The 26,353-nt window shown below is 34.4% G+C and overlaps 2 protein-coding genes across 2 annotated transcripts; both read right to left on the reverse strand.

Annotated features, from left to right (window-relative positions):
• Positions 1-2,690: 2,690 nt before the first annotated feature.
• On the reverse strand, positions 2,691-3,347 carry LOC114380952. Its single transcript, XM_028340092.1, has one exon. It carries the CDS (start codon positions 3,216-3,218, stop codon positions 2,892-2,894), a length of 327 nt encoding a protein of 108 aa, XP_028195893.1. The 5' UTR covers positions 3,219-3,347; the 3' UTR covers positions 2,691-2,891.
• Positions 3,348-6,249: 2,902 nt separating this feature from the next.
• On the reverse strand, positions 6,250-17,709 carry LOC114382443 (transcription initiation factor TFIID subunit 12-like). Its single transcript, XM_028341863.1, has 9 exons — positions 17,063-17,709; positions 16,810-16,950; positions 15,540-16,037; positions 13,097-13,171; positions 7,889-7,967; positions 7,747-7,811; positions 7,602-7,637; positions 7,164-7,352; positions 6,250-6,560 (listed from the first exon to the last, which is right to left on the reverse strand). The coding sequence occupies exons 1-8, from the start codon at positions 17,561-17,563 to the stop codon at positions 7,218-7,220; spliced, it is 1,530 nt and encodes a 509-aa protein (XP_028197664.1). The 5' UTR covers positions 17,564-17,709; the 3' UTR covers positions 6,250-6,560; positions 7,164-7,217.
• Positions 17,710-26,353: the final 8,644 nt, after the last annotated feature.

Consider the following 26,353-nt stretch of genomic DNA (forward strand, 5'->3'; position numbering starts at 1 on the left):
CTGTGTTCTATGTTGAGGACAATTATCCCAAATACTGATGTCTCGCGTGAATGAGCTAATTCTAATTAAACTTCGTTTTCGGATCCCTCGTCGAACTTAGCCTAACCGAACAACATTAAGGTCACATCATATTAAAAACTAGAGTCCCTGCACTCTATTGTCCAAACAATACAGTTATCTAGCCCTGCTCTATCCAGTTCTAAGGATTCAAAACATTTCCCAATGCTAAAAATTCTAACTTTACACACAAATGGATGATAAGACCAAAAGCATGCAAGAATTAAGTGTAGATAGAAACAGTGAACACGTTAAAACAACATTAAATATATAATAAAAAGTATTTACATCAAGACTCAGCAGAAATTCCCAACAAAAGCTTTAGCCTTTCATGGCAAGTTATCACCTTTCAAGTACAATAGGAGGTTTTGGAAGCAAAGTCCAGATTACACAGTGGGGATGTCTCCTCCACCTCTAAGAACCTAAATATCGCTCTAAAACCTAGAATCCTCTTGAAAGTTGAGCTTTTTGGTGCTCTCTTGCCCTGTTACATCTATCACGTATATCTCTATCCTTTCACCAGCTAAAGACTCCCTTTTTTTACGCCAACTTCAGCTTTTAAGGGCTTTTTGTCCTCGAAGGCTCGCTTAGTGTCATTTTCGCGCTAAGCGCGAGTAAGTGATTTTCCACTGAGCGAGTTGGGCGCGCTTAGCACCAGAAGAGACAAACTACTCGCTAAGCGAGCTGATGGTGCGCTGAGCGCGTGCATGCATGGCAGAGGAGATTCTCTGCCAAATTCTCCTCACTCGCTAAGCGGGCTGATTGTCTCACATAGCAAATGATTCTCGCTAAGCGCACAAGCCTTGCTTAGCGAGACACCAGCCACAACAACCTTCTTATTCTTCATCTTTTCACCTGAAACTGAAGTTGAAAACACATTAATTCACATTAAAGGGAATATCTCTGCATAAAAATCAAACTAAACCTAAAAATATGTACAAACCTACAAAAAGAACTATAAATTGGGGAAAAGACATGATTTTCATAAAGCTTTTCAACACAAAAGCTAGTCATAAATGACAACTAACAACTCCCCTAAATTTACAGTTTTGTTTGTCCTCAAGCAAAGAAAGAACAGTTTACTTGTCCTCAAGTGACAAGCTCACAGTGGTTATTCAAAATTGTGTTTGTTTCCAAGCATTCAATCACATGCCACAAGTGGTATACAATGCTTCAACTAACAGCTTTTCACAAGATATGCAAATTTTCAAAGATAGGAACATGATTATTAAGCAACACAAGTGAAACAAGTTAGCAAGCAAGACAGATATCAAGGAAGGATCATCAAGCCAAAGCTTCACGATCACTGTTTCACTTAAGCACAAGAGTTTAGGCTATTTATCAATCAACAACCAACATAAGTCTTAACTTTTGCATTTCATCTCATGCCATACAGTCACAAACACACAAATTGAATCCGAAGGACTTTTCTTGGCTTGTAATGAGGCTAAGCTGCAAACAATTCATGGTTTTTCTAGGATGCAAAAGCTTAGGTTCTAGGAGAGCATTCATCCTTAGATCAACTCTTTTTCTCTTTTATTCCAGCTCTATTACTTGTCTTTCAATATTTAAGGCACTAAGCTTCAAATAACAGCCCACACAACCTTTATTCTTGAAATTTCTTCTTCTTCTTCTTTTTTAATTTTATTTTAGCAGCTTTTATTTGCTGTTTCTTTACACTTTTCAGTGTGGTTGTTATTTGTCTTACCACTCTTATCTTCACCCAATAATCTCCCCCAAATTTGGGACAAATTTTCTTTGAACCATAATGCTCTCCTACAACCTAAGACAAGGTAGATGGAGATATGACTTTACAAGCTCAGGATTCAAGTCAATCAATCAAAAACAAGCTCAACATGGGTGCAAGGGATTCATCATTCACCTAATTTGCTACAGATCCGCCCAACGAGTTCTTGCGCTTTCATCCTTGATCCATGCATTTAGCTGTTTCCTTGTTTAATCTTAATTAGCCATTTGATTTATTCTATTCCATTGAAAAATTTTAGTAGCTTCTTATTGATTATTGCACAAAAATTAAAGGAAGAGAGAGGATGTGACACACGATCAAATTTTGATTGTAGAAAAAATCATGCTGCAGAAATAGAAGAGTATCCAAACTCAGCTTCAACCAACCTCTTAGCTTCAGTTGTTAGACGAAATACCATGACCATTTAAAAGAAAAATGTCTTTCTTCACGTTTTTATATATTCTCTTTAAACTACTTATAAATGTCAGTTCAGTTGAAAGACCAAAAATGAAAAGGCTCAATTTAATAAATACGAAGGCGTACAAAAGGTGATGTGAAATAATTGGATTCTATTTCTTCTTCAATTTTTTCATTAACGTCTCTAACGAAAGTTCATACAACATATAGGTAGATATTTATCACACAGTGCTCTCATTCCTCTCCTTTGTGTCACTCTTCTATTTTTATTTTTATAATTTTAACCCGGTATCTTCAATTGAGAAAAGAATTAATTTCTCAAGATATCGAAATCTATTTAAAAAATTGATTTTTTCTCCAGTTTTTTTATATGCACCTTTTTACCTATATATATTTTACACAAGAACTTCACTACAGTATGTGCTCTCATACAAAATCACAAAGAGTTCAGAAAAAATTGAGGTGGAAGTTCATAATCACTTTGATTTGATGTATTATGCTTCCATCCTTCTAAAGACGAGCAATTCGCACGGAAATTGAAACCGTAACTGGTTACGTAATAATTCATACATGAGATGCTCTTTCTACAAATTAACAAAGATTTACCTGTAACCTCTTTATCACATGGCAGAACCTTGGGTAGAAAAACATTGTCCCAAATTGAAACATTTTATGCTCTATTGGTGAAAGGATTAATCTTGATAACTAGGCCAGGGAAAACATCATCAGGGTCATGGATATGTGGGTTCTCTTCAACAATATAAGGATCCCCACATTTTTCGCTGATTGTTTGTAGTGTCTCTCCCTCACGAACCACGTAAATCTCATCACACGCTTTGTTGTTGCTATTGCTGACACTTTCATGAAACATCATCTGAGTCGTGAAGTCACTTGTGTTTGACTCGCAGCTACTCAACACCAGCATAAGTGCCACAAATACAGCACAGTTCCATGAAATCTTCTCTGCCATTGCTGTTGATGAACACCCACAAGCCATGTCTGAATCGTCAACAATTTATGCACCCTTTTGTTGGTTTCTCAGCTTCTTGAAGGTTTTTATTTTTGAAAGAAAAAAAAGATATATCCCTCTTAAAATGCCAATGTAATAATATCTATAGTTTTAGAGGAATATATATAGATATAGATAAAATGAGATGGTTGTTGTTGGAGTGGGTATAGTTTTATGTGGGGGTTGAAATGGCTCCTTCAAGAAAGTAGGTTTATAAAATTGTCAAGTGCACAAAGGGTTGAGTGTATGATCCAAAATTTAAAATGGGAAAGAGTTGGTTTATCTGCATTATTAAATGGGAATGGTCTTGGTTTTGACTTTGCTTGTTTTAGGGCATGGCTTTCCTTTTCCCTTGTTGTGTGAGTGTCACGGGGGATTAAAATTTAAATTATAATTAAATTATTCCTCTGCCTTCGTTTCTAAGAAAAACTAATTAAAATCCCATTCATGGTACATGTGTCAGCAAAATATATAGGACGAGGAGCCTCTTTGATTTAAGAGAATTTAGAATATGAAGAGCACTACGGAATATATAACAAAAGGTTGATGCAGAACAACTTTGCAAAACATGATTAATATTTGGTTGAGCTAACTAAAATGGCTGATCATTAGGGATGATGCATGATCACAAATTATAATCATCCACCTGTCCTTCAAGCTTGTACAAATTTCATTCAAGAACAAGATACAGTCCTTAGGTATAAATAACACCAACAATTCTCGACCATAATTGTACATAAGATTGACTTGAAAAACCGAAAAGTCCTAAAAGCAATGAATTATACCTACTCCGCAACAGCCTATGGTTGACATCCTATAATTATTTTGAGTAAAATGTTTTCAATCTTCAAGCCAAGTGGAAGATAATAGTAGCCGACGTAACATACATTTAGTGATGTACAGTACATGAGGTACCTAAAAATAGAGTTTATATACAGTTATATTCCGTCAACTGAAGATTGATTTGATAATTTAAAATTCTATTTAGTTTTATTTCTCAAGGACAAAATTAAATACAATTTTATAGGTGCTTTTGATATTATTTTCCAGTCAAAATTGGAGTTTCACTAATTTGTATAAAGCACTTAATGTGTTATGAGAATTGCAGTGTGCTTAATTAGAGAACAGCAACAAAAGTAACTGCATCTAAGCTTTGTTATTTTTTAAAAATCTATCATTTAACAATTAGGGGTTAGTGGGTTACTGTGTGCCTAATTTATTATCTTTCGGTTTTGGTTTATTTTTGAATTTTACATTCTAATGTTGTTGATCGAGTTTTGCTAAGTTTTGGATAATTGGTTTTCCGCTCAAATTTTCAGTTTAGAATTTATTTAACAAAGTAGTCACTTTCAAAAATGCTATCTTCTGCAAGTTATCCGTTAAATAAATTCTGCTAACAGATAATCCTATGCATAGTAAGAATAATTAAGCTTAAGATTTCCATGTGCAATTGACTGTGACACGAAATCTTACCAAGAAGTAAAAGATAACAGAAAGAAGAATATGAATTTCAGTGAAGTAGTCAAATCCTTAATAATTATAAATAAGCATGAGAGCGGTTCACACGGTTGATATTGATGCAATGCCAAGGTAGGGAACTAATACTGAAGATGACCACTAAGGTGTTGGATCATTTTCTACTAATCAATTTACTATATATACAAACACTCAGGGGTCTTAATGGAAATTAAGGCCAATAGCCCGCGGTAGCTAATGTTGCTTGTATAGTACATCTTAGCAACTTGTGAAAGGTCAAACTCCTAATTATGATTTTTATGAAGAATTTAATTTTGATATTCTGTGATTATAAATTAATTAGAAATTACTTTAAAGGTGATCTTTAAAATAATTATTACAAAAATTAATGATTTTCAATTATATATTAATTCATCATTGGATCACTCTGCATGGAACATTAAAACTTCTATATATACTTCTAGCATATTCCAGTTAAACTCATGAAATAGACGCTGCACCTTTTTTTCACTGCAGCAAAATCTGAGGCAAACTCACCACGCAGATAATGGAATTTGCCTTGTGGTAAATTAGTTTGAGTACGCAGATATACCACCAGATCAAAGGGTTACGGCTAACTGGTGGAATAAGAAGGAAAATTTTGAGCATGTGTCAACCCCGGGCACGGGATAATTCTTTGTGAGTTATCAAATTATATCTCCTTTTTTTTAATTACTATGATTAGGGTTTTTGACTTCTCAATAAGAGGGTTTTTTACTTCTCAGTAGGATCTTAAGAAGCCTTACAGTATTTCCACAAGCTCTAGCCATTTGGATTCACTATGAAATTAATCATTGATCCAAAGTTTAATCATACTTAAAATTCATCATTTCTTCCCATAGATATATTCTACGAAAGTGGAACAATCTGACAAGTTGTAGGGTTGAATTCCTCGAGTGAGATAAATGTAAGTATCTCTATAAGTATTCTTTGAACCTAGCTAGAGGTTTTCCATACCTTGGATGAATACCTCATCCCCTTCCCTAAATTTTAATGATAACAAAAAAAGCATTAACAAGGAAAATAAGTTAAATATATGTTGTAAGTTCCATTACCATCGGGTGTAACCACTCGGTAAAATTATATCATTAATAACTTTTAAAAACATATTTACTGATCTAATTATATTGTTATAATTTGGAGATTGCATGAAGTGGGTTAAGATTAAGTTCACAAATTCTTATCTGATTCAATTTTTTACACTCAGTTCGTGCTTTTCATCCCGAAGCATGTCCGTGCAGGTGGGGAAATTTTAATTCGTTTTATGCAGTATAGTTATTTCGTTTTATGCAACAAATGAGTTGGTGTGTTGTTTTTTATGCCTTTGTTATTTGGGAACATTCAATAAACAAATCTGGAACAGGTACTACGGAACGACAAATCCGGAAGATTGCAAACATAGCTCCAGAATAAATTTTCTGGAAAACAACTTGGATTCCGGAAAACTTAAGCTGGAATTATGTTTTCACAATTCCGGACTAGCCCGGCGGTAAGGGGCACAAAATTTTTGTAAAGTATTTCAGGAAAAGTAATTGCATATATATTTCAGAATTCTATTTGCATCTAAATTAGAAAGTCGATCATAACAATAAATGACCCAGCCTACCCAACCAATGACTTTCTTAATATTGTCAGTACAAAAACATTTGATGAAGCCAAATCATTTTTCTTTCTTTATTTACGGTTTTCAGTTGCAAGACGATTCATATCAATCTTGATTCCCCTCATCTTGTTTTCGGCAACGCTTCTAAATTCAGACTCTTTCTCCAGTACATGGAATGCTCGGAAAACAGCCCAAAAAGACCGATGATCTCCCTAAAAGAACAATAGACAGGCACAAAATTTAGCAAGCTATGTTCCACACTAAATGGAAAATCAACTTGGGTGCGAGAGAGAGAGTAACAACAAGGAATGCATGAAAATAACAAGTTTGGCCATTAGGTCGAACGGCCCTCTTAACATTAGGTCAAACAAGTTTGACTGGGAAAAGGTGGGCTTTAGCTGGTCACTTGGGAAATTGAGGTTGATGTTTAGCATAGACTAACAGTACAAATGAGGGTCCTAGTTACAAACTTACAACATTATGATTTTCAACCAAAAAAAAATAAAGTTACAACATCATGAGACCATGACATGCATATTTAAATGTTTATCACGATCAAGGCTCAACATGTTTGGTTTACCACAGTCAAAGTTAATCGATGTTGTCAAATTCTATCATCTTACTCAAGAATCAAGGTAAAAAATAAACGCATCACTCCATTCAACAATTTGGTGCCAAGTTTGAAACAAATTTAGAGCATTTCTAGGCATTCAATTCATGTGGACTGATGAATGACAGATATGTATGCCATTTATGTTCACAGTGCAGAATTGCAAACAGGAATAACTGAATGATATATTACAAAATTCAATTACCTCCACCAAAGTGGTTCCTCCATTGCCGTGTAAACCATAAACACGGCATGCATCCTATGAATTTTTTAGGTTTGGCGAGCCAATGATATTCAAAGGTGTCTTCCCTTGATTACCCTTTGCACTACCAGATGCCTGGCCAGCAGAGCCCTTCCCATGTGCTGCCTCAGTTGCAGCCATTGATTTCTTTATCTGCCAAACCAAGATAAATGAAATCATAATAATCACCATCATCACATTAATAATAACAAAAATAGAACTATATATTTACCAAAAATAGGATAAGAAAATAAAAAACACACAGGCAAAGCAAGGCTACTGCAAAAAGTCTACCAACAAATCTTCATGCTAGCAGAAATGTGCAATCACAAGAAACACAACTAAGAACTAACATACAACATGACTACCATTATAAGAAGAGGAAGGGAGACCAAAACTTACAACTGCTAGACGCTCCTTGTGAATATCACTTGTAATCTGCAAAACCATCACAAATTACATACCAAGAATATGAAATTCAAAAGAGCATAAATCAATCAATAAAAACTTAACACAAAGATGCAACAAAGATTTTGATAATTCTTACCGGTCTTCTGTAGCTTTTAATCTCATCACCACCAAACCCAGGAAGAGTCATATTCCAATTTTTCTCTATAAGATGTCAATAGAGTTAGGCATCAAATCTGCTGACAATAAAATCTGGGCACAGAATCTTTTAAGTAACTAACCAAGATGGAGCAGTATGTCCTTTGATTCTAAAGTTGTTGATTTCCGATGCTTGGCTAGTGAACAACCAGACCTGGTTATCTATTTAAAAAAATAGATAAAATAATGGAGATTACTGAAAACAATCTTATTTGAGTATATAGAAGAAAAAAAATCAGGATAAGAGGATTATTTGAAAGAAGACCAAGAGCAGTAGTGAACATGTTCATCTCTAAACAAATTAATCATCATCACAAAATAAAATAGATCATAGGAAAGAGGAAACCATAAAACAAGCCAATGCCGATTAATTTTGGGGCTTAAATTTTATAGTTTTTTTATGATATTTTGGGGCTTAACTATCAACAAACAATTATAATCATTGATCATAATTAATCATCTTCATTACAAGCATGTCTTTTATTTTCTCTAAAAACATGTCTTTAAAAGCCAATACAAACTATAGTTTACATATAAAAACACAACAGAGATAGGAAGTCGCTTACACTAGGTGAACATCCATGTAATTCTGAAGACTTAAACCAACATCCAACGATTGATTTTACATTAACCTAAAAAAAACTTCGTACCCCATTGCCCAGAGGCTCTTCGCTATGCGAAGGTATGGGGGAGGGATGTTGTACGCAGCCTTACCCTTGCATATGCAAAGAGGCTGTTTCCGGATTCGAACCCATGACCAACAAGTCACCAAGGCACAACTTTACCGCTGCACCTAATGGCTCAAAATAATGTAATATAATGATAAGGGAGAATAGTGAACCTTAACATTAGGAGAGAGACTGGAGATATATAACTCCAATGAAAAGCAATATTTTTGTTATCAACTTTAATCATTAATTTTAAAAATAATGTTATTCAAACTATATGAAATTATAATGTTCATAAAAATTTGTAATTTTTCACACGTAAATGTAATTATTAAATTGCAAATATAATAAAATAGTTATGAATTCAATGATATTTTTGTTTAGTTGTAAATTGTAATTCATTAAAACTACAGCATTCTTAATTAAAAACAAAATATGGATATAGTAATAGTATACATCAAAGATGAGCATAGTATTTACTATTTAAATATAAAATAATAAATAACTTGAGCAAAAATATCCAAATAAACTTTGAATATATGTTGAGCTTAGGGTTGTTAAAATAATTTGAAAAAATTAATAGTATATTATTTTTAAAAATTAATGTTGAGAATGAATAAATCCTGCCTAGGGTAGCTTTGCTATTCTTAGCCGGTCCCAAGCCCGGATAAAAGGAGAGGGTTGTGTTAGGCTTTCGACAGCCAACGTTAAACTTTGTCGAATCTCTATGACATGGATCAATTACGTAATAATGTGAATGCTAGGTCGTTGCCCGGAAGCAACGCGCTGTATGGCTCGAGTACAGTGTCAAAAGAGCAAGGGCCGCTGCATCGCCGCCCGGATGTAGTGAAAAGTAAGCAAGGGTTCCCACATTTTCGTGAACGGGTGTGGGTAAAGAAGCTAGTTCATGACAGGAGGATTCGATTTGGTACATGGAATATAGGCACACTTACTGGAAAATCTATGGAAATAGTGGATGTTATGGTGAGGAGGAAGATCAATTTTATGTGCCTACAAGAAACTAAGTGGACAGGTGAAAAAGCGAAAGAATTAGACAAATCGGGATTTAAGCTGTGGTATACGGGAAAAATCAGATCAAGAAATGGGGTAGGGATTATTGTGGACAAGGAGTGGAAGAAGGATGTCGTGGATGTAAGAAGAGTAGGAGATCGTATCATAGTCTTAAAATTGGTAGTGGGACAGGACTCCTTTAATGTTATTAGTGGGTACGCACCTCAGGTTGGGTTAGCAGAACACTTTAAGGTAAAATTTTGGGAGGATCTAGAAGGGATACTTCAGGATATACCCCAAGGAGAGAAAGTTTTCCTAGGAGGGGATCTCAATGGACATGTAGGTAGCGTGGCTAGAGGTTTTGAGGGGGTGCATGGGGGTTTTGGCCTAGGGGAGATGAATGGGGAGGGTAAATCCATCTTGGAGTTTTCGGAGGCTTTGGATCTTTCTATAGCCAATACATGGTTTAAGAAAAGAGAGGAACATCTTATCACTTACAAAAGTGGAGAGACATGTTCTCAGATAGATTTCTTCCTTATCAGGAAGTCTGATAGGAAGTATTGCTTGAACTGTAAAGTTATCCCGGGAGAGAGCTTGACTACCCAACATAGAGTTTTGGTTATGGATGTAAGAATTAGAGATAGGGCAAAGAGAAGAAGTCCTCTGGTAGCACCAAGGATCAAATGGTGGCACTTGAAGGGTGAGAAACAAGGAATCTTCCAACAAAAGATATGGGAGGGTTGGTGTGGACAATTACAAGGAAGTGCAAATGATATGTGGAACAAGATGTCCCAAGAGATTATTAAAGTGGCTAAAGAGACGTTGGGTGAATCTAGAGGTCTTGGACCTAGGGGTAAAGAATCGTGGTGGTGGAATGAAAATGTTCAGAGCAAAGTTAGAGTAAAAAAGAGTGTTTCAAGGAGTGGTCTAGGTGTAGAAATTCTGAAACTTGGGATAAGTATAAGATAGCTAGAAATGAAACCAAAAAGGCGGTGAGTGAGGCAAGAGCCCAAGCTTTTGACGGACTATACCAAGCTCTAGGAACCAGGGACGGAGAAAGATCTATATATAGGCTTGCTAAGGGTAGAGAGAGGAAGACTAGAGATTTGGATCAAGTAAAGTGTGTTAAGGATGAAGAAGGCAAAGTCTTAGTGCATGAAAAAGATATCAAGGAAAGGTGGAAGGCGTATTTCCACAACTTATTTAATGATGGATATGGATATGACTCTAGCAGTCTAGACACAAGAGAAGAGGACCGGAACTATAAGTACTATCGTCGGATTCAGAAACAGGAAGTAAAGGAAGCGTTGAAAAGAATGAGTAATGGTAAGGCGGTGGGGCCAGACAACATACCTATTGAAGTGTGGAAAACTCTTGGAGATAGAGGTCTTGTGTGGCTCACCGAACTCTTTAACGAAATTATGAGGTCAAAACGCATGCCGGAGGAATGGAGGAGAAGCACGTTAGTGCCAATCTATAAGAACAAGGGGGATATACAAAATTGTGCAAATTATAGGAGAATCAAGCTCATGAGTCATACCATGAAATTATGGGAAAGAGTGATCGAACGGAGATTAAGAAAGGAGACTCAAGTTACTGAGAATCAATTTGGTTTCATGCCGGGAAGGTCGACCATGGAAGCGATTTATTTATTACGGCGGGTGATGGAGCAATATCGCATGGCCCAACAAGACTTGCACTTGATTTTTATTGACTTGGAGAAAGCGTATGATAGAGTGCCTAGAGAGATTTTGTGGAAAGCTCTAGAGAAGAAAGGGGTTAGGGTTGCATATATTCGAGCTATCCAAGATATGTATGATAGGGTATCGACTAGTGTTAGGACACAGGGTGGAGAGTCAAACGATTTTCCCATCACAATTGGTTTACATCAAGGGTCAACCCTTAGCCCCTACCTTTTTACCTTAATTCTGGATGTCCTCACGGAACAAATTCAAGAGATAGCACCGAGATGCATGCTTTTTGCAGATGACATAGTCCTCCTTGGAGAGTCGAGGGAGGAGCTGAATGAGAGGTTGGAAACTTGGAGACGAGCTCTAGAAACACATGGCTTTCGCCTAAGCAGAAGCAAATCGGAGTATATGGAATGTAAGTTCAACAAAAGAAGGAGGGTTTCTAACTCAGAGGTGAAAATAGGAGACCATATTATCCCTCAAGTCACACGGTTTAAATATCTTGGGTCTGTAATACAGGATGATGGGGAAATTGACGGGAATGTGAATCATCGCATTCAAGCAGGATGGATGAAATGGAGAAAAGCATCGGGGGTGTTATGTGATGCAAAGGTACCGATCAAGCTAAAGGGAAAGTTTTATCGGACTGCGGTAAGACCGGCGATTTTGTACGGAACAGAATGTTGGGCGGTCAAGAGCCAACATGAGAATAAAGTAGGTGTAGCGGAGATGAGGATGTTGCGGTGGATGTGTGGTAAGACTCGACAGGATAAAATTAGAAACGAAACTATTAGAGAGAGGGTTGGAGTAGCGCCTATTGTAGAGAAGATGGTGGAAAATAGACTTAGGTGGTTTGGGCATGTAGAGAGAAGACCGGTAGACTCTGTAGTGAGGAGAGTAGACCAGATGGAGAGAAGACAAACAATTCGAGGCAGAGGAAGACCCAAAAAGACTATAAGAGAGGTTATCAAAAAGGATCTCGAAATTAATGGTTTGGATAGAAGTATGGTACTTGATAGAACATTATGGCGGAAGTTGATCCATGTAGCCGACCCCACCTAGTGGGATAAGGCGTTGTTGTTGTTGTTGTAATGTTGAGAATGAATAATCAAAATCTCTTTATTAAAATTATATATGATTATTCTATCTACTTATTAATGTAATAAACTAATAATAAGAGTTCACTATTCTTTCTCTACTAAATTAGATGATTTAAAGCCAATAGATTAAAATCAATAGTAGATAGAGATTCAGATTACCATAACACATATATATGGCCATCTTCCAGTCAAAAGAAACCATTATATATATCAGGCTAAGTTCAGTCTGTGAAACCCATTGATTGAGATTCAGATTACCATAATATTAATTACTTCAACCCAGGAGAAAAAGAAAATAGTAAACTATACAAAATGCATATTCACAACAAGCCTTTATCTAATTATTATAAAACATAGCAGAAACAGACTGATTTTCAATTAATAACTAACTATTTCTGAATACTAGTATATGCAGTAATAATTTCTGATATAAAATATACAGAAATAATTAGAATCAAATAACAAGTACAAGCAATGGAAAAAGAATGTCCAACAATCAGGAAAACGGCAGAAGAAAAACTCTCAATGTTCTCTACTTTCAGATCCAACTTAGATGACAGGCTAAACAAAAACACGTCATAATAAACAAAACAAAAATGCATTACACAAATTAGGGAGGTATATTGAAAAACAAAATATTATGCTTAGAAATCATTAAATACATGGTTCAAAATAATGAGATTGTAAAAAACAACTTTGAGAACAAAAAAATATATATATCAACACAAATAATAGATAAATTTAATAAATTTTATCAACATGCAAAAAAGTGAACAATCCCATCAGCCTAGTGAACAAAATGAAACAACGAAAATACTCACAGACTCTAGAAAATTTTCTGCAATATCTACAAGAATGTCTGCAACTTCAGGCTCCAACTTCTCCAGTGGATCAACCTACATATAAAGCAAAATGTAAATATAGGACGATAAACAAACATATTTCACAAAACTAGGGCTGTTACAAGCTTGCAGAATCATGTCAAAAATATAAACTTTGAAATGCTTCATGCCATATTGCATTTGATAACCAAGGTCAAGATGTAAAAATGAAAGTAGAGCTGTATTTTTGCAGAAAAAAGTGATTAAGGAATCATCCATTGAGCAACAGAGGGGAACGGCAACTTTAAGAAGTTGAATAGTTTTAGCCACTGGGTATGATAACCATAAAATACAACCAAAAGAGAATCAATAAATAGCACACACCTATATAGTGGTGTGTTTTTTCAGCTTAATTTTTGGACAATAATTGGCTCTTTAAAGCTCAGTCTCAGAATTTTGCAAAATGAAATTATTTTCTCAAAATAAGCTACTCCAAACACACTAGGTTAGGCCAGTGACTTCAAAATAATCAACCTACATATATACTCTGTAAAACCAGTAATCCAAATCATTGAGTTATTTGCAGCTGGAAAACATTATTCAGTTATTGTTTTTACATTTTTCTCACAAATCTCAAACACTTAATTAGTAAGATTAGAAGTATTTATTGATGTTTGTGCATTCATTAAAAATATTTGAAAGATAATAATTTTATTTTAAGTGTGAGAGGAAGTGTACAAGAGCAGCTATAGCAATACTCTTTATGGTACCAATAGGTTCAAATTCTAATTGCCAGTAAAGCAGGAACAAACCCAGAAGCCCCAAAAAATGTATAAGCTTATGACATAATAATCTTGCCGGGGTATCATATCCATATTTCTATCATACAACATTACAGATAAAAACCAACCTTGTCAAAATCAAGATCCTGCCAAGGATTGGGAGGGGTGAAAGTAAATTGTGTGATTTTAACACAAATCATAAGATCCTACCAAAAACTAAAAGTAAAATTTAAAAGAGAACAGGACATAAAAAATTTCAGTCTAGTTTATATTTCATACTAATTACAACAAGAAAAAAAAAGACAGAAGAAAGAGAACAAGACATAAAATTTAGTCAAATTAGTTCAAAGATCTTGTATCTCAATTGATGGCCCAAAAATCTCAATTCATGGATTTCAACAACTAGAAATAAAAAAAAACAAAAAAAAATATAAAGAGGAGTTTCTTCAGCCTGCCATACCAACACAGACCTACAAGAAATGAGAGACACGAAATACCAACACAGACCAGACCACAAATATCAAGTCAGAAGCTTTGAAGGAAGAAACAGAGATGGCTGTAAAAAGACTGGAGATGGTCGATGGAGACAGAACTCACACACAAAAACCTTGAACTCCTCTCTGCAGAGTGCAAACAGGGAGGAGATGAGGGAGAGAGTGTGTGAATGAGGGAATGAGAAGGTGGGAGAGATTAGGGTTAATTTGGGTGAGTATTTGTAGGTTTTTCACAACACAGGTCTCAAAACCCAAACCACAAGCCTAGCAACAACAAATGTGTCCAGATTGGGAAAGATTGCATTGCAGATCCAGTATTGCGAGCATGATTGGTTTTTTCACTCTGATCACAATTGCAATCCAAGGTGGGATCCAACGCAGACAGGGCCAAGGAACTTGTACAATATAGTGATCCTATGAGTATGATCGCAACATTGATAACAATGGTAAAAACTAGCAAGCATTTACCATTAAAAAATTTAGAGAAGTGAGCAAACATTCTATAACAATTAATTACGTTAAATTCCATGTATTTAGTAGCACAACATCACATAAGTTTTTTTTCATTTTAAAAAAAAGTTGACGAGCACAACTTTCATTTGGATGGGTAAAAACAAATAGTATAGAAAGAGAACAGATCTTAACAAAACAGTTATTTACTAAGAAAATATAGCACCTGTGAATCTAAATTACTAGCTAAAGCCGTGGTTACACCCTTCCACAGTTCCATTTAGACTTCAATACATTATAATGGACTCAAACCTAAATGGTTCCAAGTCCCAATACAACTTCTACGAGACTTCAACATACCACAACTTCTAAGTAGCTATAAGCATTTGTAAGCCACCAACCAATTCCTTACTCATCTGATATAGAACCTGGGGTATCATAAAATTTCATAAATGGACCTCTGGGAGAAACAATGAAATTCTTTTGAATTTCAACAGGCAACCTAGAACGAGAACTAATCAAAATGATTAATTCAAGCCCTCTACATGTTAAATTGATTTTCTTTCATTAGGAAGTTCCTACAAGAGACCTTCAGCATTCCTACTAGGGCTTCAAAATCTAGAGACTTCCACATGTGTTTATCAACAATAGGTGCTGGAAAATAGAATATAAGCCCAGAAAATCTTCTATAGAACACAAGAAAATAGCATAGTTCACCTGATTGACTAGCTCATGGATACTTCTTTTGCTGAGAATACTATTAGAAGATTCATCGGTATCTGAGTTTGTTAATCTACTTTGAGTCCCTGGCTGCGCTGCACTAGATTGTGCCGCCACAAGAGATGAAGGTTTCTGATTTCCTGGCCCCTGTAACCTCGTAACCTGTGGCTGATGAGGCACGTGTAGAGGAGCCCTGGATGGCGGAACTTGTTGCCCGAAATGCTCCTGTGATTGATTAGACAGCAAAGGTTGTTGTTGCTGCTGCTGCGAGGATGTTGGTGTGGATTGCTGCATCGGAGGAATATGTGACCTTTGCTGCATGGATTGTGGGTTCAATTGCTGCCTATAAGCTGCGGATGGCAAAGGAGGCTTCCCTTGTGACCCAGATGACAACCATGGCTGATTAAGTGACTGCATGCTTTGTGATGAACTCGGAGATGGAGTAGCCGTTGATCCCACTGATGAGGGTCTCATAAGTCCATGCCCTTGGAAGCTCTGAAGAAAATGTAACAAATTACAAAATCACCTCGCTTTTTTCCCTCAAAATACGCATGTTGCATGCAAAGAACAAGCATTACAGCATAACACATAAAATTGAGCAAACCTCTCAAGTACAGGTAACAATTGAAATTAAGAAATGCTCAATATATTTACAATCTTACAAACATACAAATCACAATGGCACAATATGGATCACAATACTTGCTTAAATAAATAAATATATCAAAAATTTAACTTGTATATTCCTTCACCAGCCCTAAACTAGGGAGAACCCCCTTACTCATCGCAGAACCAAAACCTGTTATTTTTTAAGTGAGAAGTGCACTCAAGGGTCCCACATGGCCACATAAGAGCAGATATACAAATACAACTCCATCGTCTCAACCAGAAGAATTTTGATTTTACAGTCAAATGCAAAAGGCAAACCAGTAAAATTCCACCAATTTACAGAAAGCACCCAAACTATACTTCCAAGTTCCAAAGACATCCATCCCCAGCTTAAGTCTAGTGGCACCAAGGTTTTAAAATATGGTCCGCAACCATGATTTCAACCGCATCATCAAAGGTTTTTGGCTACAACATAATGCAATCACCATTGTGGTCACATCGCCGCATTTGCCCACAATTTTTTACATTGCAGTGAAACCGCAACTGCAAATTTAAAACCTTGAACAGCACAAACCCTCTAACTAGGCCAAGCATAAAAAAACAATAGATGCAGAAGCGAAAAGCACACAACAAGCAAAGTCATAACATTCGCACTGACTTGTGAACCAGCGGGTTGATTATTCGGGGCAGAGGTTGGAGGTCTAAGTGACGATTGCACAGACCTCTGTTGATGTGAACCGATTCCACTTGGCCTCATTTGAGACCCTAACATCCCCATTCCTTGCACCGGCGTTCTCACCTAAAATTTGTCACATTCATATATACAAATAATTGAACTAGTTAAAAAGCAAGAAAAAATGTAGTCACGTTCATATTTAAAATTCAAAATAATTTGCAATGCCAAAGATTACTTGAGAAGTGCTTGAATTGGATGTAGATTCAGCGACGTTGACTGCGGTGCGGCCCAGCCCTCCAAAATGTTGACCGAAGGAGGACGAAAACGGAGGGGAGGGGCTCTGGTGGTGCGCGGGCACACCGATCGCCATACCACCCCGCGGAGGCGGGGCGGCGCTGGGAGCTGAGGACGGCGGAGAGGGGGAGGAGAAGTGCGGGAACTGAGGCTGCGACGGAGGTGGTAAAGCGCGGTTGAAGGGCTGGGGAGGGCGGGGTTGGGGAGGCGTGGGAGTGGGAGTGGGGGGTTTGGGGCTCGGGGCTTGAATTGGGCCCGGGCCTGGGCCTGGGCCTGGGCTAGGGTTAGGGTTAGGGTTAGCGATTGGGGGAGGGTGTGGAGGGGTTGATGATGTGGAAGGTGGAGGGAGAGGGAGAGGAGGGGATGGTTTTGGTGGCTGAGGTTGAGATGGTTCCGCGGCGCTCCGAACGGTGGTGCCCGTCGCCGGAGCTTGAGGATCCATTGGGAATGCGGTTGGAAAACTTTGAAACGGAGGAATGTCACTCACTGAACGTGGGTGTAACTTGGGGCTCTGCTTATGCTATGAGATAAGGCTTGAAATTTTTACAGGAAATTCGGTAATTCGTTGGTTGGGAAAGCGTTTGATTTATGGTACTAGACAGTACCGTTATTTTAACCAACCAAACCGAAGAAAATGGTCGTGAAGGGGAAAAAAATAAAAGAGAGAATTAGTAAAAGAAAACTTAATAATATTGATTTAAATATAATCCTCCTATTTTATTTAATCCGTATTTTTAGTTGTTAAGTTTTAAGTAGAGATATTCAGTTTTTTATTTTAAAAAATTTATAATATTAATTCTCTATTTTAAAATAGAGATATTTAGCCCTCATATTTTTTTAAAAAAATCATCTTTAGTCAAATTATCAATTTTTTATGTTTTATTTTTTTATTTTGATTCAATTGAATCCTTGATCTAACATGTTCATTTTAAGTGTTATCAAAAAATGATTTAACTAATTGTAATATAAGAAATAAAACGTAGATAAAATTAAAGATTGGACTAAAATTATGGATTTTTTTTAAATATGGGGATCAAAATTATAAATTTTTTAAAATAAAATGATCAAATGTCTCTATTTTAAAATATGAAAATTAAAATCCCAGATTTTTTTAACATAGGAACCAAATGTCTTTATTTTAAAATAAAATGATCAAAATTATGGATTGAACAAAATATGGAGATAAAAATTATATTTAAGCCAATAATTTTCTATTTGTCAAGTTAAAAAATAAAATTTAAATGACTATTTTGGTCTTTTATCTTTTTTTTCAATTTGGGCATTTATATATTAAAAATTTTACTTTGATCCTTAATTTTATTTATTTCAAAATGATCATTTATTTTTTTTAAAAGTTTATTTTCATCATTTATCTTATTTAAAATATTCAAAATGATCTCTCAACTATTTAAATATATTCAAAATGATCTTTTATCTTAGTGTTATTCAAAGGATAAAGTTGAATATATTTAAATAGTTAAAGGGTCATTTTGAACCTCTTAAATAAGATAAGGTATCAAAATAAGTTTTTTAAAAGATAAATAACCATTTTCAACATTTTAAAAAAGATAAAGGATCAAAGTAAAAATTTTAAAATATAAAGGATTGTTTTGAACAAAAAAAATATGATAAAGAACTAAAATGATCATTTAACAAAAAATAAGGGAAAAAACATAAAAGTAATGGGTAAATGGCCACTAGGAGCAAGGTTGTGTTTTTTTTTTTTTGTCCAAACCCTGTGTGTTTTTAAATGGAAACAAATTTGTTTGAGTCGGGTATGTCAGAAACATCTTGTTAACATTATTAACTTCAGTTGATACATTTGTTTCATTTATCATTTTTTCATTAATCTATAATGTCTAAGGACCAATTTAACAATAAGTTGTAACATACTATTTGACGCAGGACATTAAAGTTAATGTTTCACACTTAACAATAGGTTTTTGTTAACTTTAATTTATACATTAAATACATATGTTTTGTTGGTCATTCTATCATTATGTTGTAATGTTCAACGTTAAGTTGTAATTTTTTAGAACAAATTTGACATGTTGTAAAGGACTATTTGACGCACAATGTTAAAGTTAACATTTCGCACTTAATGACAAGAAGTTTTTTTACTCATTTTTTATACTTTTAGAGATTAGTTTATGAATTTTGTTCTTTTTAGGGACTAAAATGTTATCACTTTACACAAAATACTTATTGTAGACCTACAAAGTGGGAGTATTGACCTAGAAAGGTGAAAATACTTGGTTTAGACCTATAAATGTGAGAATATTGGGTGATGCATCCTATAGAGGCACTAGAAAGGTTTGAGAAGAACATTGTGTAACCTATAAAGGCAAGAGAAGAATATTGTACAACTTACAAAGGCTTGAGAAGAATATTGGTGGTCAAAACCTATAAAGGCTCAAGGAAAAAGTATTTTTGGTGTTATTTCCGTCAAATATCCTATAAGAGGTCGTGGTTAGGCGTAGCTTAAGTTAAGGGGTGAACTAGTGAATAAAAAAGGTATGTGCAATATTCTTTTCTTTTAGCTCTTCATTATAGTTTGCTATGATTTACGGTTTATTGACTTAAGCAAAAACCTAATTTTAAATTGAAGGACTATTAAAACTACTAAGAAAGGTTTTAGAACTATTTCATACTTCAAAAGCAACAATATAAAATGTTGTAATAGTGTTACCTCTGTTATGTAAAATTTGATTAAGCTATGGAAATCAAATTTTGATATGCTTGGCTCAACATAAGTAAGAAAGTCCCTTCAAAAGCGATTGGAATATGGGCAAAAAGTTTGAGAAACGGAACTGTGTAATCAAAGGGAATAATTTGGATTGATACTGATGATTTCAATAATTTCATTCATGCACGTATCATTGGTAAGTGATGGACAGTAGAGTATTTTTTGACAAATCGAAGTACTAGTTGGCGTGGTTGCAAAGAAGTTATGTAAAGACAGTTACTAGTATCAGATCAATGTATTTAGAAGTATCTTTGTATATGTATCAAAATCATATAATTTGACCATTAGTATTAGAAGACTATAAATAAAACTATTCACTGTCAATTTTCGGGGATTGAAACACAATCACTTAATTCCTCAAACACCAACAATGTCTACCATCAAAAATTGGCTAAAGGTTTAGCAAGTCATCATGTATGTATTCAATTCTCATTTTTTATGAATTCATATATGTTTATTTTACTACACATTTCTAAATCTTTTACTCTTTTCAATCTCTATTTTTTCTCAAAACTTTACTTTTTCAATCCCTACTTATTATTATCAAAATCATTTAAAAACTAATCATTAAAGCAAAAACACTTTTATAAAAATTTCCTTATTACTAATCTTATGAACTATTATACTATTTTAACAAAAATGGATATATTTATTGAAATTATAATCATAACTTGCATCAAATATTAGACAATTCTCTTATAAGTTGAAAATTATGAACTTGCTTGTTTAACCAAAAAAAAAATCATAATCGAAAAATGGATTTTATGTATCATCTTTAAATATTTATTTGTTAATAAGATCATTTAGTAAAAATTTCTTTGCTATCTTAAAAATGTTTTTCTTTTGAGGAATAGATATAATTTTCACGATTAACAAATTGGCATGTTCAATGGGACTAGTTTGCAAAAAAAATTGATCTTAAGAATAAGTCTTAATGAGAATTGTATGTTGTTAAGAAGTGGTAGAATGACAAACAATAGTCAAAGAAAGCATAGTAATAACAACAATAGTAATAATAATGTTGCAAACACTTCTACCAATATTAGTGGCAACAATGAACAAAATCAAACAAATTTACCTTCTACGATGAATAATGAAATGGTTGTGGGTATTAGTCATGCGAACAATGACCCTATAAATGTAAGTGGCGAAGACATGATTTGCTCACAAGTTCAGACAAGCACCGTCGAAACTTCGTTGTCACAAATAATGTAATCTCAACTACAAACACCCACCATTTTCTACCACAAGACCATGGGGTATGCCACCAGTGTCTAACGACATGAACATACCACAACTAAGTCTGCCTATGCCTCAAAGTCAAAAGTAAATACCATCTATTATGGTCAATAGACGAACTAACAGGCTTTTAGAACTTGGGGGCAATGGTCACTCTTATGATGACGACTAGTTAAGAAATACAAGAGTTCCTATCGATGATAGAATAATGAGAGATAGCAGCATGATCTCTACAGGTGTTTCTAATGAAACATTAGTAGTTTTTAGACAACAAATAGACCATAGTAATCATGAAATGGTTAACATTTTAACAAATCACATGGTCTTGATCTTAAATCCTATGTTAAGAACTACCAACGAAACCAGAAGATGAATGGTATCTTAACTTGAATAGGAGATGCTTTGGCCATTCCTAGAAACCAACCTGGGAATAGATGTGTAATTCAGGAATTATCAATACAAGAAGGGCATATTAATAATAATAATCCTAAAAATGATGTTGATATCCCAGCTCGAATAATGAATGGTAGAGAACAACCAAATCTTCTTTTGGTTAATAGAAATCAGAATGCAGATGAAGTCTTAGCCAATATGCAACAAAATCAAATGCTTCAAGGACAAAATGGTCCAAATAGAGGTTTAGGGCTCGAAGCAATTAAAAATTCTCAGAGTAATCAAATGATTGAACATGCTTTGAATAACCATGGCTTTGAAGTAGGAAATGCACAACCACCTTACTTTGTTTCTGTCTTCCTTGATTATATTTTACAATCTGAGTTGCCAAGAGGTTATAAGGTGCCTAAGTTTTTGAAATTTGCAGGAGAATTAGAAGAATCTATTGTAGAACATGTAGTCTATTTTCAAATAGCATGTGGTGATCTAGCCATTGTTGAATTCCTGAAAATGAAATATTTTCCTAGTTCTTTAACGAAAAATGCTTTCACTTGGTTCACCACATTGCCACCAAATTCGATTATAGACTTGGGCACAACTCGAAAAAGTGTTCCATGAACATTTCTTCAGAGGAGAGACTAAGGTTAGTCCGTAGATCTGACAACCACTAAACACTTTAATAGTGAAACAATTGAAGATTATTTAAATAGATTTCGAGAGATGAAGGCTCGATATTATACTCAAATTTCTTAATATGAACTAGTCAGGATAATTGTTGTAGGTTCAGATTTTTAAATTTGAAAGAAGTTGGAGAATCAACAGGTTAGAGATATGGCACAATTAGCAGAATAAGTAAGGAGAATTGAGCAAATAAAATATGAAAAAGAAAAGTATAAAAGATTTGACAAAATTGGAAGGGAGCAAATTGCATATTCAGAACATATAAAGATAATGATAATTCAATAAATTATCAAGATTTAGATGTTAATCAAGATGAAGATGAAATATGTGTGGCAGAATTACAACCTAGACCTCCTTATACTTGTCAAATGTTAAAATTGGATGAAAAATAGAAATTTCCTAACTTGAAATATAGTTTGGATATTACTAAGGAAGATAAAATATTTGATGTGTTGTTGAAAGACAAAAAAATTGCCTTAGTGATGATCATAAAATTCCTACTTTCAAACAAAGAAAAGAAAAAAGATATTGCAAATTTCATAATATTTTTGGACATTGGACTAATACTTGTTTACGTTTCAGAGACCTGGTCCAAAAGGCTATTGATGAAGGGAGATTGAAGTTCAAGGAAAAACCAACGAAAGTGGACACCAACCCATTTCACATTCAAGCTAAATATGTCGAGCCCATGCAAATTATGATGATTGGGGTCTCGATTAGGACATCGAAAGTGAGCACTCCATGTTTGAAGAGGAGATCAACCAAGCCCTAAAAGAGTTTGAGAAAGAGGAAGGGTCAATTTTTTTACTTGCAGGATAGTCATTGGTTGATTTTCTATCGAAAAAAATGATGAAAGATCCACTATTTTTTCAGCCTGAAAGGTAAAAAGCTAGGATTTATCCCTTAGTATTCCATTTGAAAAATATGTCTCAAGAAACTCTTTAGATCGAGATCTTGTGAAATAAATTTTCTTCAAAGTTTCTTAGAATACCTTTTGCTTTGTTGTAGCGGAAAAGGTGGCTTTGAAAGAGCAATATCCTCATCAAAATCATTCAATCCTTTCGAGACTTTGGTCTTTGATGGTTTTGAGGTGGTTCCAGTAAATATGATATCCCAAGTGAGAAAGTTACTCCAGATTTCAACTAATTCAGCTTGTTGGCCAGAAGTGTCACAAGGGAACCTTAAGTTCAACCACTAGGGGCCTACCAGATTTGCAGTCGAAAGTGAGGCCAAAGTGTTGTCAAAGTGATCGAAATTAAGAAAGGCCTTGATGTATTTGGTGTAGCATTCATATGTACAAAATTCCTTGCTTGGGGTCAAGTAAGTCAGTTGAGCCCCTTCAATTTTAAGTTTAAAGGGTGTTGGAATGTCTCTTTCAAGGGTTATGTGATTGGCTAAAATGGCATTCAACCATAATTGCACAATCCACAAAGGTCCAGCTATAGGCTTCATTTTGCCTAAGGTGTCTATAATTTCAACAACTTCTATAAATAAAACTGTTGAGTGTCAATTTTTGGGGGGTTGAAACACAATCACTTAATTTCTCAAACACCAACCATGCCTACCATCGAATATTGGCTAAAAGTTCAATAGGTCATCGTATATGTATTCAATTGTCATCTTTTATGAATTTTGTTGAGTCTGGTTATGTCCAAGTCACATTGGACTATACCAAACAATTAAATTCCTAAGGTTTTGATGTTAACAAAGGAAAAATTTTATGTACTGACCTCTCATGCTTAACCACAGGTTTATTTATCTCTATGAGATACAAGCAGAAAAGCATGAACAGAAAGAGTCTAGACGATAGACAAAGTATCGATCACTGGACGATACTGCTTCTGCATCCAACCCTGAGAAGACAAGTGTTTTTGCACTTGGCTCGCAATACAAAAGCAATGGAACAATTACTCGATCCTCAAGAACTAAAAATAATCATAAGAAAGTAACGTCCATAGGCTTTGTAAGAAACTTGTGCCATAGCACACAAAAGGAAAGATTTAAATTGTCTTGTCTTGACATTCTTAATTTCTTTTGTCTTATGTTGCTAATGTTTCCTTCCATTCATACGATGAAAGTCAGTTCTAAGCACTAGGCAACACTACAAATTGTACTTCTCTAAAGATATGTTGCAGAAAGCATTTACGATCCCCACTCTCTCTCTCTGCACAGTAGCATACTCGTGTCAAACACCAAAGCTATTAGTCAACGACTAGCTAGGATCTCTCAATGGATCCAAGCTCTGAAGTCTATATAAAGCTTGAAGATGTTCATTTTAAGGTTTTCGAATTATAAGAGAACATTTTTAGACAAAACGAACAAGTGTTGTAACGTTGTTAGTCCACTCGACAAAGGAAACTTGAGAAAATTGAGTGAATCTTAGCTTTACTAAGTTAGTGAGTTTCATTGTATTCGAGCTTACTATGTAAACACTCTTTGGGTGATTAGAATACATTTTCTATCAAACATATATTGTTTGTGAAAACCAGGAGTGACTTAGTGACAAAGAATACTTGAGTATTAATCTCAAGGGGAGATTAAGAGTAGTGTTAGGAATGACCTAGAGAGTACTCGTTGTAGTCAAAAGTAACATAGAGAATATTTGGTTGTAATCAAAGATTTGATTTGTGAAACCCTTCAAGGTTTAAAAGAGAATTGGACGTAGTCCAAGAGTTGAGGTGAACCAATATAAAACCTTTGTATTTTCATTACTATTTTTGTATAACTTTTTCTTTTCTTTAAGTCACTTCTACACTATCGTATCCAAGTTTTGTGAACTGGTTTTCTAAGCACAAAGTAATTTCAAACCCCTTAGACAAAACCCTTAGTCCATTGATATTTATTTGAGAAAAGTTTTTAATAGTTTTCGAAACACTAAGTTTTATCCTTTACATTATTCAACCCCTCTTCTAATGTCTTACAAATACTTCAAATTCATGTCTGTCTATTTTACTGCATATTTTTAAATCATTTATACTTTTCAATTTTCATTTCTTCTCAAAACTTTACTTTTTCAATCTCTATTTATTATTATCAAAACTAATCATTAAATAAAAAACACTTTTATCAAAATTCCCTTATTACTAATCTTATGAACTATTATACAATTGTAACAAAAATGAATATATTTATCGAAATTAAAATCGTAGTTTGCATTAAATATTAAACAATTTTCAGATAAGTTGAAAACTATAAACTTGCTTGTTTAACAAAAAAGAACTCATAATCAAAAATGGATTTTATATATCATCTTTAAACATTTATTTGTTAATATGACCATTTAATAAAAATTCTTTTATTATCTTAAAAATATTTTTCTTTCGAAGAAGAATAGATACAACTTTTATGATTAACAAATATAAAACAAGTTTCTAATATTTATAAGAAGTTGGCTTTTTAGTAAACGACTTTCTTGAGGTTGCTTCTCCTCACATATAACCTACTCCAATTACTTGCATTTAATTATCATTCAAGTGTGAGCAAGTTTTACTTGTTCCTAACCAATTTCTGATTCAAACTTGAGCATAAAATAAAAAAGATTTTATGTGTTGTGTAGAAAAGGTAATATTGTTAAGAGTCAATATTTAACCTTGTTTTTAGTGACTTTCTAATAAGCTTTTCAGTTCACTTGCACATTGTACGGAATTGGGTGGATTGCTTTTTTATTTGGGTTCCACTCTTTCTGTTCTTTGCCTTTTTGTGAATGTTTACGTGTGGATTTTTTTTTTATCATTTTTTATTCCTTCCCCGATCCTTTCCTCAATTTTCTTTGGTACCAAATACAGTGTTAGTGTCAACTTTTGCCTTGTAATATTAGCTTTGAGCCTACCTACAGGTGTCATTTTTACAATGATATAGTGGTCTTAACGATGAATTAACTTATATTACAATAAATTTGTCCAATAATATTTCATGTGTACAATTTTTGTAAGTGTTTATTTAGCACTTGACTTAGGATTATAATTTAAAATTGTAACTTCAATTCCAATTTCATTAGAAATATATTTGGTTCATGCACATGTAACTAATCACGCTAACTACATTTATGATAAAAAAAACATTCATTTAGTTTTTCACTATTAGAAGAATAGCATACGTGAAATATGGGCTCAAATGCTCAATACTACACATTATTCAATCGAGACAAATGGCTATCATAGAAACATAGCTTTA

This window comes from Glycine soja, chromosome 13, assembly GCF_004193775.1.
Source record: "Glycine soja cultivar W05 chromosome 13, ASM419377v2, whole genome shotgun sequence".
Lineage (NCBI taxonomy): Eukaryota > Viridiplantae > Streptophyta > Magnoliopsida > Fabales > Fabaceae > Glycine > Glycine soja.